The sequence below is a fragment of the Squalius cephalus genome, assembly GCF_949319135.1.
Source record: "Squalius cephalus genome assembly, chromosome: 16".
NCBI lineage: Eukaryota > Metazoa > Chordata > Actinopteri > Cypriniformes > Leuciscidae > Squalius > Squalius cephalus.
The window spans coordinates 19630610-19648895 of NC_137137.1; the positions used below are offsets into that span (position 1 = coordinate 19630610).

Sequence of the window (18286 nt, forward strand, 5' to 3'; positions counted from 1 at the left end):
GAGATTCTGTATGGAGGAATGGTCACTGATCTCTTGTCAGGTGTTCTCCAAACTCATCAGGCATAGGAGAAAACTCAAGAGTTGTTATCTTGGCAAAAGGAGGTTGCAAAAAGGCAATAATTAATAAAAGGGTGCCAATAATTATGGGTGCCAATAAAAACATTGATTTCATAATGTGATTTCCCCCCACCCCACCCCCACTTTCAAGGTTGGAGTTTTTCAAATTTTTTGAATGAAAGATCAAAAGGATAAACAATGCAGATTTATTTTTACAGGCATCTTTGATCATATTTACCAAGGGTGCCAATAATTCTGACCACAACTGTGTGTATGTGTAACAGCACAAGATGATTCAGTTTTGTCATAGTTTCCAAAGGCTTAATTGTGTTTAAGCACAATTTGTACCATACCATACAAATATAAGTGATTTAAAAACAACAGCGTTGAATATAGGTTGAATAATTATGACTTATAAATATTAAAAATCCTATAACTCAAAAGCATTACATTATACTGTACTGTGCAAAAGTCTTAGGCATGTTAATATCCCCACCCCAAAACTGTCCCCAAAAATGGTTGTAAGTCAGTTATTTATATATTTTGCTGTAGTGTGTCAGTAGGAAATATCAGTTTACATTTCCAAACATTCTTTTTGCCATTAATTGTAATAATCCAGTGAGATTTCTGTATGCACAAGGAGTCTGACAACAGCCGGTATGATCTGATCTCACCATCATCGAGTCCGTCTGTGATTACATGAAGAAACAGAAAAAACTGAGACAGACTAAATCCAGAAGAACTGCGGGAACGTCTCCGAGATGCTTGAAGAAACCTTCCTGCAAAGCTACAGTACTGTGAAAAGTACTGGCACTTGTGTTAAAATGCTGTAAAGTGAGAATGCTTTCAAAAATAAAATCACAAATTGAATTTATTTATGATTTAACTTCTATTAACTAATTAAAATCAATATATGGTGTAACGACCCTTTGTGTTTAAAATGGCTTTTGTCCAGGTACACTTGCGCATAGTTTTTCAGGTAGCTTTGCAGGAAGGTTTCTTCAAGCATCTCGGAGATGTTCCCGCAGTTCTTCTGGATTTAGTCTGTCTCAGTTTTTTCTGTTTCTTCATGTAATCACAGACGGACTCGATGATGGTGAGATCAGATCATACCGGCTGTTGTCAGACTCCTTGTGCATACACAAATCTCGCTGGATTATTACAATTGATGGCAAAAAGAATGTTTGGAAATGTAAACTGATATTTCCTACTGACACACTACAGCAAAAGATATAAATAACTGACATAAAACCATTTTTGGGGACATTTTTGGGGTGGGGATATTAACATGCCTAAGACTTTTGCACAGTACTGTATATTGACATTATCACTTTTAATTTGCCACTTAACTGTTTTAGATGCAATTTGGGGGGAAAAAAATGAAAAGAAAATCTGTATCTTTAGAAAAGCTTACATTTGTAAATTATTTCTGTCTCCAGGGGGTTGGATAATGGGTTGGATCATTTTTATTGCAACTCTATTCATTATATATTCAATATTTAATGTGTGAAGTAGAAACAATTATGTAATTATAAAGTTAGCATTATAACTTTATTATTATAGAAAAAACTTCCTTATTGGTCCAGTTGAGTCCCTGTATACTTTACAGCATTAGTTTTCGAAAATGGATTGAACTGCAAGCTTGTGAATCGAAATCGAATCAAATCATGAAATCTGTGTCAATACCCACCCCTAATATATATATATATATATATATATATATATATATATACACACACAATACATTTTGAAAATAATAGTGACAAACAATTTACTCTAATATTTAATTATAATAATTTTATATTTAATATGTTGGGTTTTTTTGCATTTATTGTTTAGCTTTAATGTAATAATTATTTATTATAAATAATATTATCAAAAACTATTTTGTTTTAATTTAATTATTATATGCTAAATGTATATATATATATATATAAATCTACTGTATATATTGAATAATCTGTTAAATAATGTTCTTAGTCTTTCCTTCCTTTGACGGTCCAGCAATAGTTAATATTTATTATGACCTTAAATTTCATAAAATTGAAGACCCGCTGTGACTTTTTTTATTCACACACCCAAGTACATTTTACAATTCTCACACATCTCTTTTTAGTCGCAAATGCGATTGAAACGCTTGCAATGTGAAACCCTGACTTGATAGTTGTAATTTGTTTCAGGTGGAGAGGAGGAACATCTTCAGTGAGAAGGGTAACACTTCGCAGTCTTTAAACTCAGATGAGGAAGAGGACGGGTACGATTCCCCCCACGCCAGGCGAAGAGGAGCTTCTGTGGACGAGTTTCTCAGAGGTTCTGAGCTGGGCAGACACGTGAGTCTTAGGAACGACAATCTTCTCAACTTTAAAGTGCTTCAGTTCTGTTATTGCACAGGGAAACTTTTCTGGGAGTTTTGGGCCAACTGACAGAATCGTTATGCATTGTCACTACATCTTATTCGTGTTGATGTCGACGGGTCTCGTACTAACTTTTTCAACACAAGAAATAGGCTTTTCTTTTTATTTATGCTATACAAATCATTACAAAATGTACATTCCAAGTGTCACAATATATTTAATTTAATTATAATTATATTTATGTTGAATAATTATGTTGAATTATGTTGTCTTTTTTTCTGTTAACATACCTGCATGTCCTAAATATTTTAAATATGGGGTGGGGGGGGACAACATTTTTCAGGGGGTTTACTAACTTTTAGCTTTTTGAGCTAAAATATGACATTCACACTCTTGCGTGTGCCCAAAATGTTTAAATAATTTTTTGAGGCCACCTTATGCTTATTTATTTGTTTTGTTTTTTGTTTTTTTTCATCATAAAACATCATACAAATAAATCACAGGTCTAAACAGAGGGAAGGGAATATATAATAATATACAAACCAAATATAAAATCCAAGCAAATCAAAGAAAACTTCAAACCTATGCAAATAGTAAAAAACAGACAGATTTGCAAAACCAGTTAAGAGTGAAGTATTGATGAGCAAATGTGATTAGGGACAAAATTATGGACCAGAAACACAGTGAGATTTCCGAAAATCTCTTCCTGGTGTCTCATGTTTTTTTTACACTCTCTATGCCTCCAGCATCATCAATACAGCCACAGTGAGGAGTACTACACCGAGAGCAGTCGGGGCTCTGATCTGTCTGACATCATGGAGGAGGATGAGGAGGAGCTGTACTCGGAGATGCAGCTGGAAGAAGGCCGCCGCCGCAGCATCAACTCACACAACACGCTTAAGGTATGGAACAGACACCCTTCCGGCCGCCGTCTGTCTTGGGCGTGGGCCACAGGGCCGCAGGCTAGAGGCTGGGACAGACGAAGGGGGGTGGAGTATGCCGTGGTCTGTAGGGCTCCTCCGAGGGGGTGGTACTAGCTGGTTGGCACTTCAACCTTATAGAATCGGTTTGAAAGGCCAACCGCAGTTTGGTTAAGGTGTATTTTAGAGGTAAGCTTATTTTTTGTTATAAAGTAACTCCTTGGATTTCTCCTGAATATGACTAGCGCTGTTTTTTTTTGTGATTTTGAATTTAAAACGGGGGGTGTTAGACCTCTGATTTTGTACACAAAGCTTGAGCGACAAGATCTTAACAGGTCGCCCCATCCTCAGTCTCTCCTGGGTCCTAAAAGTGGGTCGCTTTGCACTACCGAACTTCGACGTCATCCAGTCATTTAGCCAGCTTTGTATAAGCCTGTCCAGTCATACAAAGCTCGATACATCTGAATGGCTTAACCTGAGGCTGCACACGCAATGCATGAGTTGACGATCTGATATGCTTTTACGCTCTCCAGGTGTTGCAAACTGTGTTGTTCAGTTATAAGTACTGCATCATTATGGATTTGTATCTAGTAGAATAAGATCTGAATTACTCTATAAAGTAGGAGTGGCTCTTGTTACTTGGAACTGACAGGATTATTTAGCAGATTCTTCGATTTATTCCATATGACAATCATATATGTGCAAATATATACGTTGTGTATTTGTTTGCCTTGCCTTAAGTGTTCTACTCTTGGAATATAATGCCATGGTTCTATGTGTTTGTGATTATTATTAAATAAAGACAGGGTTTGTTTGTGCACTGTATGTATAAGTATTACATAAATTTAACCTGTTTAAAGTGTCAAATTAGCTTTTGCTTGATCAGGTGAAAATGCACATATCATTCCAAGGGCATTTTGGGAATCTCATTTAAGTAAAGTATGCTTAAATGAAACAGTTATTCACTTTTGATTATGTTTGTCTCATGGTTACACTTCTGTTAAGTTTTACTTTTCTCAGTGTAATTTTACAATTTTGTGAATATCTGTCTCTTCATGAAAATGTCTAATATATAAAAATGTCTAATAAGATTTCTTTCAAAATACATATGAATAAGTATTATGTAGAAAGGGTAACACAAAATACACTATGTATTGAATATATGAAGCAATAAATGGTATATTATATTTCAGTTTTTGTCATTTTTGTTTTGAGTTATCTTTTTGGAGACCCATTTGGGATTGTTGTATGAAGCTAACATCTTATATAGATTATATTTATTTGTTTTTGGATATATTTTGCCTCCAATTGCAGACAACATTGTGCTACAGTTTAGCATGATTCAGAAAAAGATATTTGCAGCATTGTTGACCTCAAATACAAAAAAAGACACTTTTTTTTTTCTGCGATAGCCATCACCACTTAATATCTGCTATGTGTATCAGATCATAGATATTTTAAACCACCAATCACAATTTTCATACACAATTTGAAATCATTAGAAAAGATTTGTATTTTTAATAATATATTTTTTTAAATTTCCATTCCAGGTTACTTGGTCTACTTTTGAACACGATTCACTTTTTGCTTGGTAGACGAACCTCCATTTTGTTTTTTGTTGTTTTTTGTTTGTTTTTATTCATGTATAGTCCTTAGATGTGTTAGTCTTGATCCTTTGATTGCCTGTTTTTAATTACTAATATTATGTGTTCTGAATACTCATCTGTATATTTTGTTGTTGTTGTTGGACTGTGCTTTGTTAGTGGATTGTCTCAATGAACCCTGCATATGTGACACTCTCCGGTTCTCGTTTTCTGTATGGTTTGCATTTCCTGACATTTTCCTTCTACAGATTCCCTTCCGTCGCATGTCATGTCCGTCATGGAATGAGACTGCATGCCCTACATTCAACCATGATCTCCAATAACTAATTCTGTCTTTATTTTGTCTTTCTTTTCCCATTTTGTTCTCTATTTGCACACTGTTTATTCTTCTCTGCCTGTTCTAACACCACCAAACAAAATCCTCCAAAACGATCCCGATTTTAACTAATTGAAAAACATCCAAATCTAACTGAAACTTTGGCTCCTTCCTCGTCCATCACCCTCTCCGGCCTCTAAAAGGCGTATTACAGGCGTCAGGATCTAGCGGTGGAACGAGACAGTTGGGACTTGCAGCGGGAGGTGGTACGACAGCGCTCCTTGCGCTCCCACAAGCGGCTCCACAGCATCCCGGAGGTTGCCGAGGAGGATCCGGACACTGGGGTGGAGGTCATGGGCCAGCGGCTGCGTTTCGAGGAGGCTCGTCCAGGCACTCCATGCAGGAGCCCCAGGCCATACCACCAGGACTCGCGGCAGCCGAACCACCTCTCCCCAAGTAAGTCCATCCGCAGGCTGCAGAGGCAGCGCTCCTCTCCGCGCTACACCTCCATAGAGGAGCGGCCGCAGTGCTGGAGCAGCAGCAGTAGCAGGCAGAACACTAAGAGCCCGGACAGTGGACTAGACTGCGGGAGCGAGGAGGAGGGTTCGCTCGGTTACCGCGGAGGCTACCACTCATACACAGGGGGCAGCCAGCTGCGAGTGGGTTCTGGGCCCAACATGCGGGTTATTCACTGCGAAGGGCCAGTGGAGCGCCGTGCTCTGGCTGCCGGCAGGAAAAGGTCTCTGACCCGCCAGTGCAGTGTGGAGGAGGACTTCATGGACAACATTCCAGAGACAAGGAGCATGCGGGAGTCGTACCACCATTACCACTATCATCCGCACCATCACCAACCCCAACGCAGGTTCCGGAGCGAGGGCAGGCTGAGCGAGGTTGGCAGGACCTATCACAGGGACATTAGGGCCTACTCTGTGGCCAGACTCAACAGGGCAATGGATGAACCCCTGGTGTGTGTCTCCTACCCCTCCTCTCACCCTTCCGCCCTCTTCTCATCTACCAACTGCTTTGTGTTCCCATAGATAAGCAATAAAACCATTCTTCTGTTCATGGTGTTCCACCCAGTCTGTCATTGGTTCATTTGGTTTGGTTCTTCTCGTTTCACTTTTTTGTTTGGTCTATTACGCTAGATGTTGCTTAACTTTGTTATTGTTTGATTTCACCTTTTGATATTGCTATTGTTTTGGGTTGGGGGGGGGGGGGTTGCTTGTAAGGTCTTTCTTGACTTTCTTGATTTGTTTTAGATCTCATGTGACTTTGTTTGATTCCTAGAGTGTCAAGTGAGATTTTTTGGATGTGTAGATTTGTTTTGATTACCTAAAGGCCATTTCTGAGTGTTTCTTGTTTCTGTTGTAAGAAGAGTCACAAATCAACTGACAATGTTTCCACAGCCCTCCAACTTATAATTTAGAGTCCAACTTTGAAGCAATTTAAGTGGCCGTTCACATATCATGTTTTTTGCGTGCTCAAGTTCGTTATTTCAAATGTAGGCACGCGACAAGTGCGCTCATGATAGAAGCGATGCGTTCGCGGCGCACTCATTTTTCCAGGCGCAGCGAGATAAAAAAAATCTCAACTTTTCAGAATGCCACAAGTGCACCGCAGGTCATGTGACAAGAACCAACCAATCAGCTTCACCCTTTCCGTAACAACATTGAAAGCTCAGTCAACATGGAGGAACAGCTGATCATAGCGATTCAGAGATATCCAGAGCTTTTTGACTCATCAAGTGCTTATTATTTTGATTCAATTAAATTTGATTCAATTCAGTTGTGGAGAGTGCAGTTCATGGTTGCATAGCAACGATAGATGCCACGGGAGCGCATGTGAACGGCCCCTAAAGCAGTTTCCCAACTCTGTTCCTGGAGGCACCCCATCAGTACACTTTGTGGATGTCTCCCTTATCTGACCCATTCATTTCAGGTCTTGGAGTCTCTAATAATGAGCTGATTAGTTGATTCAGGTGTGTTTGATTAGGAAGAGTTCAAAAATGTGTAGTGTTGGGGTGCCTCCTGGAACAAGGTTGAGAAACACTGGTTTAGAGTTGTTTATAGGAAGCTGAACACACCAAAATTAGGATAAATCTACATTCAACAGTGTGGTGTGTATAAGTTATTTGTGCAAGCCAATAAACAGTGTGGTGCACGTATTAGAATGATCAAAGCTGGTTTGTTTGTTTGTCTGCACAGTTTCAACCATGAAGAGCCAACCAATCAGAATTGTGCTGCACTGTTAAAACTGGTTTACACCACGCTAACTTTAATCAAGTTAGTTGTGTTGCAATCCAGTTAGTTGTGCTGTACTGTGCATTGGCTCGAACAGATATCTCATCCACACTTCTCTGAATTGAGTGAATTAATCTTTTTTTGATGTGTTTTGCTAATACCTGCGCACACATCAAGGTTTTCAGTAATACTATTAGCCTAATATTACTAAATATTGAGGGGGAACCAAATTGAAAAAAAAAAAAAAAAACTTTAGAATTAGAAAATCAACCATTATTCTGAATATTTGGGGGAAATGTCATCCGGAATGTCTGGTGGTTAAGGTCCTGACCTACTATCCATATACAGATTTGCAGCACCTATGAATAGTTTTATTTACCCTTTTATATACTTAAAACATTAAGAGTGTAGACAGACCACAATGTAGAATTATATTAATCAGAATGCTCATATCACACAAACTACATTAAAAACTATCCCATATGAACTAAAGAAGAGCAGAACAAAAACCAAAATGGTCTTTAGCTAAGCATCTGATTTCTGCCAAAACCCTGCTCATGTTGTTGTCAGAGTTTGTTTCAATTGTTTATGTTAAATGTTATGGTGGGTTCATCCTCCTTGTTTTGATTTCACTTGGGACTAGAATCTCGTTCTCTAAAGATATCAGTTTTTTGTTTGTTTTTTTCATTTTGGGGTTGATGGGAATCATTTTTTTTTAAAGGATATCTATTTTTAAGGCACCACAGGCTTTGATTAACATTTTAATGTTTACTTTTGAAGATTTTAGGGAGCTCTCCCTCAACGGGACGCTCGGATCGACTGGACCATTCCGGCCGTAGGACGAATCATGGCTGTCCACCCTCTCAGAGAAGACCAATGACAGTCCCTTCCATTGGTTAGTGAGGTCATATATTTGGACTCTCCCTCCCTTCCTTTACTATCTTTCATAGAGACTCCTGTTGTGTGTTCCTCTGTTTTCCTTACAGTACATGTCATGATGACAGTTATATAGGCCTGTAGGGCCTAGGAGTCCCTTGATGTACCCCGTCACTTTTGGTTGGCCTCTGCCATTCATCCTGTTTCAGATTCACAAATAATAAAAGGAGGGAGAGTAATTCAACTGCTTTATTCTAATATACAGATGGTACTCCTAACAGGGCACACACACCACCACCTAAAAAAGCATCCTCATCATGAACATTGCTGTTTTACTCTGGAGCAACTCAAGTCAGCTGGCTTTCAATACGGTTTTAAAATCAGTATGTCATTTTGACTTGCATTAGAATGGCATTTCTGATCCTAAAACACATCTCAAGAGCTTTGAAAACATCAGAATCCACAACTCACAGGCTGAGTAGAGGGGGTGTGGCTGTAATGCTCTGATTGGTGTTTCCTTAGAAATCACCGTGGAGAATAACAGTGAGGGGAGTGAGGGGAACCTCTCACCTATCAAGGATGATGTTTACTATACCAATGTAGCCCACCGCAGGAAATGGCCCCCACAGCGAACTGAGCAACGATATGGTATGTGGCGTGGCTCCTCCATGAAAAGAAAATCTAACAAAAATTACCAGAACAATTTGACCTGAATTATTGAATTATCTTGTTTAAAGACCCCATGAAATCAAAGTGAGAGTTGTGTGGCTTTTAGGGGCTGTTTACACAACACCGTTTTCAACTAAAAACGTAAACGTTTTTATGCGGTTTGGCCGTTCGTTTACACGAAAGCGGCGTTTTGGGTGCCTGAAAATGCAAACTTTTGAAAAGGGGTTTCAAAGTGCAAGTTTCAAACGAATGTCTGAAGACAATGACGTCATGAACATGCATATTTTGTGTTCAGTCTATAGTGTTTCAACGCCATCTAATGGCCTGGCAGCAGAATACAGGGTTTTTAGTCGTTTTCGCGTATCTTTGTAAATGGGGATCGTTTTCCGTTTTAATTATCGTTGCTGTGTAAACGTACCGTTAGTCTATGACTGTTCATTTTAGTGGTCTATCTGTAAAGATGTTTAAGTGGCTTCCCAGGTAAGTTTTAGTTTAGTTAGAGTCAGATTTTTTAGGGTTCAAGAAGATGTATTGTTTTTTTTTAGCTGTGTTCATGGTCTTGGTAACTTACTCTACATTACCCTACATTTATTCTATCTAATTGAGCTGGCTCTTACACAAAAATTAAATCAAACTGATGCTTTTCATGTTTGGTGTGATTGGGTATTCGCTTCAGATGTCAAACTTTCAGGTGCACATGCTGCATCACGGGTGGAGTTGACAGAATTATAGCGAGTGATATGAACCCGCTGAACCTGATCTAATCCGGGTTGGATTTGTTTGACTTTATAAACTCTAAACCTACTCTGAAACTCAGAGTTTGTTCAACTAGCTTGGTGTAAGAGGCCAGTGGTCATGCTAGTGCACTCATAAATGCAAAATTAACAGTATATATTGAGTAAGCTCATTTTGCACCACACAAATTTTTGTCCTGCCCAAACTTCCTGTTGCAATAGTAAAATACATCAATACAGCAAAGCAGACTACATTTTTTGAGTGATTTAATGGGGTCTTTAAAGGATATTTTCAATCTTAATACAAGTTAAACTCTATTGACTGCTCCTGTGACATGCTGTTTACCACAGACAAACATTTTGACCCAAAAAAAGTCCACTCAAATAAATGGTAAAAAAAAAAAAAAAAAAAAAAATTCTCAGAAGTAAAGTCACAAGAATCAAACATAAAACACGTTTACATGAGACTAGTATGGTGGTATCACTTTACTACCCTTGTCTAAATAAAGCCATATCCACTATTTCATCTCCTGTCATGTCCATGCTAAGCCCAACCTTAAACTTTATCACAAAATTCACAAAAGAATACCAGAAAGGGATGCAAACAGGTAGGTATTCATTAAGTACTGTTTATAACTACATATAAGTTCATTCTTCAGCAGTAGTCCCAGCGTTAAAAGAAAACTGGGACAATTGTACAGCTCAAACAACACATTTACAGTATTTATACAAAAATACAAGCTTCACATTTATTTTAACCTGGAATGTAAACACAGTAACTCAAATGCAGTCGCTAGAGCTTTACTTGTATTGCTGATCTTAAAAAGAACAGAAGCTGCCTTTACCATATAGACATGTGGGAGCCTCTCATTAACATTTGGAAGACAGCATATTTATTGAGCTATTTTTATATATCTTTATATGTTTATTTAGGTTTTAATCAAGAGGCAATTTCTACATTTATTTCACCTTTATTATTTCCACATGGTAACTTGTCTTTATTCTAGTTAAACATGATTAGGATTAGGTTTGGGATTTTGGTCTGTTTAAGGGTGATTGCTCCTTTCTTTGTGCTTATCGTGTGGTCTAAAACACTAGACAGTGTTTGTGAACCCCTCTTCTCCTCCTCTTCTTCCTCATCGTCCATCTTTTACGGAGCTTTAAAAAGTTTTCCTTTGAGATCCTCAAATGTTTTATTTGCATGGATGTCTTTCTACTGTTGGATGTTGTGTGACTGCTAACCTTAAGAGCAGAGATGTCTTCCCCCCCTGTGCCAGCTGTGGTTTTAAATGCTGCTTGTGAATGTTCTGCATATTCTTATCAGTAACTGGGTGCATGATTCACTTCTATCAGATCCATATACACTTCTAATTAACTGGCATGGTCTACTGTTTACTACTATCTTAACAGCCATTGGTACAAGATCACAGAAAAGTTGTTTGCGATACCTAATTTTTTTGAATGATTTTGAGTGGATCATTCCAGTGAAGTATTACTAATTAGCTGCTGCATGTCTGTCCAGGAAAGTTCTGTATGTTTTTACAGTAAAACAGCAATGTTTTATCCATCCCTTGTTTTTTTGTAACATGCATGGCCATTTCAAACGTGTTCTTACTTCTGTTTTCGATATGCTCGCATATTACCCCACTGGTGTGCTGTGCGGCAGATCATTTCACTGTATAGGGAACATTTGTATCAGGTGTGATTAACATTTTTATGAGTTTATTATGTTAATGTGTGTTAATACTTTTATATAATTTTCTAAACATTGTTAAGCTGCATGTCACAGATTTGGACTGATGCCTCTGTAGAAGTAGATTAGGCTAAATTTTCTTTTTTTGGGGCTCTATCTGTCCTTTGATTTCTGTGTGTAGCAGAAGCTTGCCCTCTTCTCTGTTTCAGATGGTTATGGTGGACGGGAACGGCGGTCTTCAGACTACTATGAGGAGTCGGAGCCAGAAGACTCCAGAATATTTGTGGCCATGTTTGACTACGACCCCCTGTCAATGTCTCCCAACCCTGATGCTGCTGTAGAGGAACTTCCCTTCAAGGAGGGCCAGATCATAAAGGTTTGATCTGAACTGACTGATGTCAAGCAATTCTCAACCGTCATTTAATTCCACAGCTTGTTTTTCTTTCTTTTTTTTCCACTTTTACTTTCTTTTCTTTTCTTTTCTTTTCTTTTCTTTTCTTTCCTTTTTAGGGATGCACCTATACAGAAGTGCTGACTGTTACCACTAATTGATCATTATATTTATGTACTAATGTACCTATATAATTGCAAATATTAAAAGTAATGATTATTAAATTATATAGTATAGTATTAAATTCTAAATATACATTTTTCATCAAAAATCTTGGTGTAATAACTGGCTGTTTTTGTGTCATGCCTGGCAAAAATTAATAATATATTTAAGTTAATTACATTTTATATATAATTATAATATACATTTTCTTAAGTCACCGCCCATTGGCAGGTATGGCATAAAGTTAGTTTTAGGCCACACATATATTTATGTGTATATATATAAATTGGCAATATTAAACATTCTGATTATTAAATTATAAATATACATTTCGATACGAATGTAGCAATATATAATGAGTATATAATCAGTTTTGTTTTTATATAAATATTTATATATAGAGAGAGAAATATTTGTTCATTATTTAGCCATTATTTATATTTTTTTAATGTTTAAAAAGATTTTGAAATGCTAATTTTATATTCAAAATCTGTTTTATTCTAATTATATGTAGGTATGGAATAATACAGGAATTTTAACTGGTATCCTTAATTTATAATTATATTTAATGTATTTATGTATACAGTGAGGAAAATAAGTATTTGAACACCCTGCTATTTTGCAAGTTCTCCCACTTGGAAATCATGGAGGGGTCTGAAATTGTCATCATAGGTGCATGTCCACTGTGAGAGACATAATCTAAAAAAAAAAATCCAGAAATCACAATATATGATTTTTTAACTATTTATTTGTATGATACAGCTGCAAATCAGTATTTGAACACCTGTCTATCAGCTAGAATTCTGACCCTCAAAGACCTGTTAGTCTGCCTTTAAAATGTCCACCTCCACTCCATTTATTATCCTAAATTAGATGCACCTGTTTGAGGTCGTTAGCTGCATAAAGACACCTGTCCACCTCATACAATCAGTAAGAATCCAACTACTAACATGGCCAAGACCAAAGAGCTGTCCAAAGACACTAGAGACAAAATTGTACACCTCCACAAGGCTGGAAAGGGCTACGGGGAAATTGCCAAGCAGCTTGGTGAAAAAGGTCCACTGTTGGAGCAATCATTAGAAAATGGAAGAAGCTAAACATGACTGTCAATCTTCCTCGGACTGGGGCTCCATGCAAGATCTCACCTCGTGGGGTCTCAATGATCCTAAGAAAGGTGAGAAATCAGCCCAGAACTACACGGGAGGAGCTGGTCAATGACCTGAAAAGAGCTGGGACCACCGTTTCCAAGGTTACTGTTGGTAATACACTAAGACGTCATGGTTTGAAATCATGCATGGCACGGAAGGTTCCCCTGCTTAAACCAGCACATGTTAATAAACATAGTTAAAAAATCATACATTGTGATTTCTGGATTTTTTTTTTTTTTTAGATTATGTCTCTCACAGTGGACATGCACCTACGACAACAATTTCAGACCCCTCCATGATTTCTAAGTGGGAGAACTTGCAAAATAGCAGGGTGTTCAAATACTTATTTTCCTCACTGTAATTGCCAATATTAAATTGAATTATAAATTATAATATGAAGTGTACATTTTTCAATAATAAGTTCATTATTTTAAAATGAGTATATAATTTATACAGATATAGTATATAATCAGTAGAATCCTTTTATATCTATACATTTGTATATAGCTTTAGAATTATTTATTTTGTATAAATAATACTTTGTACATTGCTAGTTCTTATGTTAGTTATGTTCTGTTCTTTTCTAGTGAAAGTCAGTCCATTGCTGTCTTGCTATTCCAATGTACTTATTTTTACTTTCAGAATTCTGTGCCCATTTGCATTTATTTAATTAGCACTTTTATGCAAATGAAAGTTATAGAAGCATAACTGAATAATCCAAGATAAAAAATAACAAAAAACATTAGACGTAGTGCTACTGTACCAAATTGAGTAGAGTACATTAGAGAGAGTGTAATTAAAAATGCAATGAAATGAGTTTAATTATGGCCCTGCTGTGTTGTCCAGGTGTTTGGAGAGAAGGACACAGATGGATTCTATAGAGCAGAGGTCTGTGGCCGCAGGGGGCTCATCCCCTGTAACATGGTCTCAGAGATCCAGACGGATGATGATGAAATGATGGACCAGCTGCTCAAACAGGGGTTTCTTCCTCTCAACACGCCCATTGAGAAAATAGGTATGATCTAACAGGTGTGCTGACCCCTGCCCATCTTACCCTTTTTACTTCATTTTCTGCCTTCTCTTTCCTTTCTCTGTTCTGATTTGTTTTACAGTAGATTAAACATGGTGCTTGTCTGCAATCCTCTACCTGTTCCATAGTTTTCATTTTAGAACCCTTAAAGGGATAGTTCACCAAAAAATGAAAATTCTGTCATCACTCATGTCGTTCTAAACCCATATGACTTTCTTTCATCTGCGGAAAACAAAAGAAGTCATATAGAAGAATGTCAATGGCAGATTTTTCCTTTAAATCCTCTGCCTTCCTTGCCTTCATCCTTTCCTCTCTCTCTTCCATTTCTTTCTTGCTTTCCTCTTTTTTTTCTCAAGTGAACTGTAATAGGTTCAAAGATGGCCGTTCAATTAATCGCAGGTCCCGGAAATCCAAGAGAGGTTTGTGCCCCCATCTTTTCTTCATCAGTTTTCTCATTCAAACCATCTTTTCTTTTTCACTTAAGTGCCTTTTCTCAGCTCACCTCCAAGTTTCCCTTCATCACTTGAATGACGCTTAAATGTCAGCATGACTTATTATTCTGTTCCCACTGACACCTCATACAGGAAATAATGCAGATTGAACAGTGGGGTCCAAAAGTCTGCAACTATTGAAAAGGTCTGGATTTTGGATTTTATAGCATCTTGTGCTTTAATGGAAACAGAAACATCTGACCGTTTATACAAAGGAGTTCACATGATCAATGTCACTCATTTACTTTGACTGGGGACCTAGTACAGAAACTTTATTTCCATTTTAAATGTGAAATATGTAATATATATATACCATTTGGACCCCACAGAAACTTTTCTACTTACTACTAAATGTGCCTTCTATTTTTTCATATCATGACCTGAGTATTTATTCAAGAAAAAAATGCTGCATGTGTCATTTTGTAGAATTTGTAAAATCACTTTATTGTCCTTAAAAGCAGTCCAATTATCAAAACTCATGCCAATGGTTGAGTCCAATGACTTGAACAGTAAAAATATTTTTAACATAAAATAAATGACACTTCACCTTAAAAAAGCTGGTAATATGCAACTTTGAAATTACTACTAAATGTGCCTTCTATTTTTTCATGTCATGACTTGTGTATTTATTTTGAGCCATTCAAGAAAAAGTGCTGCATGTGTCATTTTGTAGAATTTTTAAATCCTTTTATTGTCTTAAAAAGTAGGCAAAACTCTTGAAATCTTTAGTTTTTTTTATTTATTTTTTTAAAGCTAGGGTAGACAATGTTTTCCATAAACAGGTTTTGTAATTCTGGTTGAAAATCTCTTAACATCCTGAGAGCAATCAATAATAGAAGTGGTCTAGGTAATAAAAAAATGTCTTCTGTAGAAGTCTCAGGACCGACAAATGTTTGTCCGAATGCAATGATACGATGTCATACCTGCCTGTCAAGATATGTATTTGCATACTTCTGCGCACCCTGCTCGCGCAGACATCACACATCATCAGCGCATTCTGAAAGGCTATGCAGAGTTCTAAGGTGTTTCTCAATGTCAAGGATACTTCCTTGGCAGGACTGGTCCTTCCAAGTCACTTCCTTCAGAGGCTAGGCGAGGCTCCTCTTTAGCATTCGGAGAACACGTAAATGGAACAGGCTAGCAAGTACACGTCATTGCGTCATTACGTCAGTGAAAATGAAAAACAGAGCGTTGCTATGGACGCAGTTCTGTTCACTCAGGCAATATAATAATTTTTAAATCAATAAACTCCTTTTTAATCATATTGATTCTTTGACTGTCAAGTGTGTTTAAACAGTGCGGGTCAATTTGACCCATAATATAATGGATGTAATTATTTTTTTAAACAAATGTTTGGTAACGTAAATATACTTACATTTGAAAGCATATTGCCCCGTTAACGCTCCGACTCCGTTAACGTCCGACATTTAGAATTTTTTGAACAAGATAGCAAAGCTGCGCATAGGATTGTGGGTGATTTGAGAGCGCAAAGAGCGCGAAGGCTACACATATGCATCCTTTCCTGTATATGGGATATTTTTCGAACGAAGGACTCAGTCCTTGGTTGAAATTCCGAGGATCCTCGACATTGGAACAGTCCTTCGACGGATGTCGATGACGTAGCATCCTCGAAATTCTGGCTTCCGAGGATCCTTCCTTGACATTGAGAAACGCCTCTAGACAGACAGTCACTGAACAAACAGCAGCCAACTTTTACAGTTTATTTTGAACCAAAACAACAAGCTTATGCTGCGTTCACTCCATAACTACCTTTATTAAGAGATGGCAACCCACTGAGCGGTTTCTATGTCAACACTATCAATGCCGAAATGAATCTGCAGCAGTCCGGTGGTACAAGTCAGCTCAAAGTTATTTATCGTTCACTATAATTGTAATGTTATGTGCTTTGAGTAAGGTAATTTAATGCAGTCTCTCGTGATGCTTTGCAGACTCTGCTCTGGCTGTGCGCATTCATGTGTTTTGGAGGAGGCGTGGCTTTGGAGAGCTGTCTGATGGGAGGGTGGGATCTTATGCTTTCAAAGCTAGCTTGCTATTGCTAGCCTCTCCGAAATTGCCTACCCTAGCTTTAACATAAAAAAATACAGTTCACCTTGAAAGTTGGTAATATGCAACTCTGAATTTATCCATAAGAGGGCATCACATTCTTGCTGTCATCATTACAACCAGGCTTGCTGTCATTCATAAATCATGCTTTCCTTTTTTATATATTTATTTGTAATTAATTTTAATGATCAAAATAAATATCAAATAGTACTTTGTTTTTTGTTTTCTTTCTCACCAGAACTTATTTGTTTTATCCATCTATTCTTGCCATTTTTTTTTCTCAGAAAGGAACAAAAGGAGTGGAAGGCAGCAGGCGGTGTCGACGCGGAGGATGGTGGCCCTATATGACTATGATCCCAGAGAAAGCTCTCCTAACATCGATGTGGAGGTAATGGAGTCCTTTTTGTCTGTGCTTTTGATTTTACGCTGAATTGCCTGGATGCCTGCCTCTGTAAAAGCCACCAAATTCATTTTCAGCCTATTATCTTTGCTTTTGCGGCAACAATGTGGTTTGTATTTTTTTATGTTACTGTTCATTCAGATGGCACATGGCAGCTCTAAAGATTTAGTTCGGTTTAAAGATTGTTCACCCAAAAAAAAGAAAATCCTGTATGACTTGGTTCCCTTTCAGTCAGTTACGTTCGACGTTACGTCGCTACTGACATATTGGGGTCTCACTTGGGAGCCTTTGGGTAATAAGAAAATAGACCAGTGAACATTGGCTAGTGAGATTCCAAGCCACTCCCCCGGACTAACGGGTATATAAGCTTACCGGAAACTCACTCAGTCATCTTATTGCTTCGGAGCAGAGCGGTTGTTTCAAAGCACTTTGCCATTTACCTTCACTTTGAGAGGAGACACTTCTACAGTTGGAGAAAAGGCGCATTTAGTGGGGTTTGCTCCCCACGATTGCACTAATAAGTGCAGCGAATACACCCCTGGGTGAATCGAGGTTGGACGATTGGTTTCTCAGCACGGGGCGTGATGCACAGCATCGTCCTGCCCCGGCATCTTTCTTCCCGGAGGTGCATGAGGAAGTCACGAAGTCTTGGAAGGCACTTCTTACTGCCCGAAGCCGCTTCACTGCTTCCTCCGCTCACACTACCCTCGATGGTGGGGAGGTCAAAAGTTACACAGAGATTCCTCAGGAGGAGCGTGCAATTGCGGTGCATTTATGTCTGCAAAGAGCCGCCACCTGGCAGAATTTCCCATCCAAGGCCTGTAAGTTCTTGGCAGCTCTTGCCACCAAGGCTTACAGTGCCCCTGGACAGGCTGCCTCCACCCTGCGTGCTCTGGCCCTCCTGCAAGTCCATCAGACCAAAGCACTAAAAGAGCTGCACGAGGGTTATTCTGAGCCGGGGTTGTTTCAAGAACTGTGCACGGCGATTGACCTGGCCTTGGCCAGACTATGTCCACCTTGGTTGTCCAGGAACCTGAACCTGGCTGAGATGGACGCAGACAAAGCTCGCTTTCTCGATGCCCCCATCTCCCAGGCCGGCTTCTTCTGCAACACTGTTGAAGACTTTGCCCAGCAGTT

The 18286-nt window shown here is 38.3% G+C and overlaps 1 protein-coding gene across 3 annotated transcripts in view; it reads left to right on the forward strand.

Annotated features, from left to right (window-relative positions):
* rimbp2b (RIMS binding protein 2b) overlaps nt 1–18286 on the forward strand; it is a 151323-nt gene that overhangs the window by 125145 nt on the left and 7892 nt on the right. For all 3 annotated transcript variants that reach the window (XM_079896708.1, XM_079896709.1, XM_079896710.1), the window contains 9 exons: nt 2238–2387; nt 3158–3313; nt 5455–6216; nt 8272–8386; nt 8890–9015; nt 11673–11839; nt 14011–14179; nt 14551–14613; nt 17034–17137. In XM_079896708.1, coding sequence (XP_079752834.1) covers nt 2238–2387; nt 3158–3313; nt 5455–6216; nt 8272–8386; nt 8890–9015; nt 11673–11839; nt 14011–14179; nt 14551–14613; nt 17034–17137 — 1812 coding nt within the window. The remainder of the gene's footprint in view (nt 1–2237; nt 2388–3157; nt 3314–5454; nt 6217–8271; nt 8387–8889; nt 9016–11672; nt 11840–14010; nt 14180–14550; nt 14614–17033; nt 17138–18286) is intronic.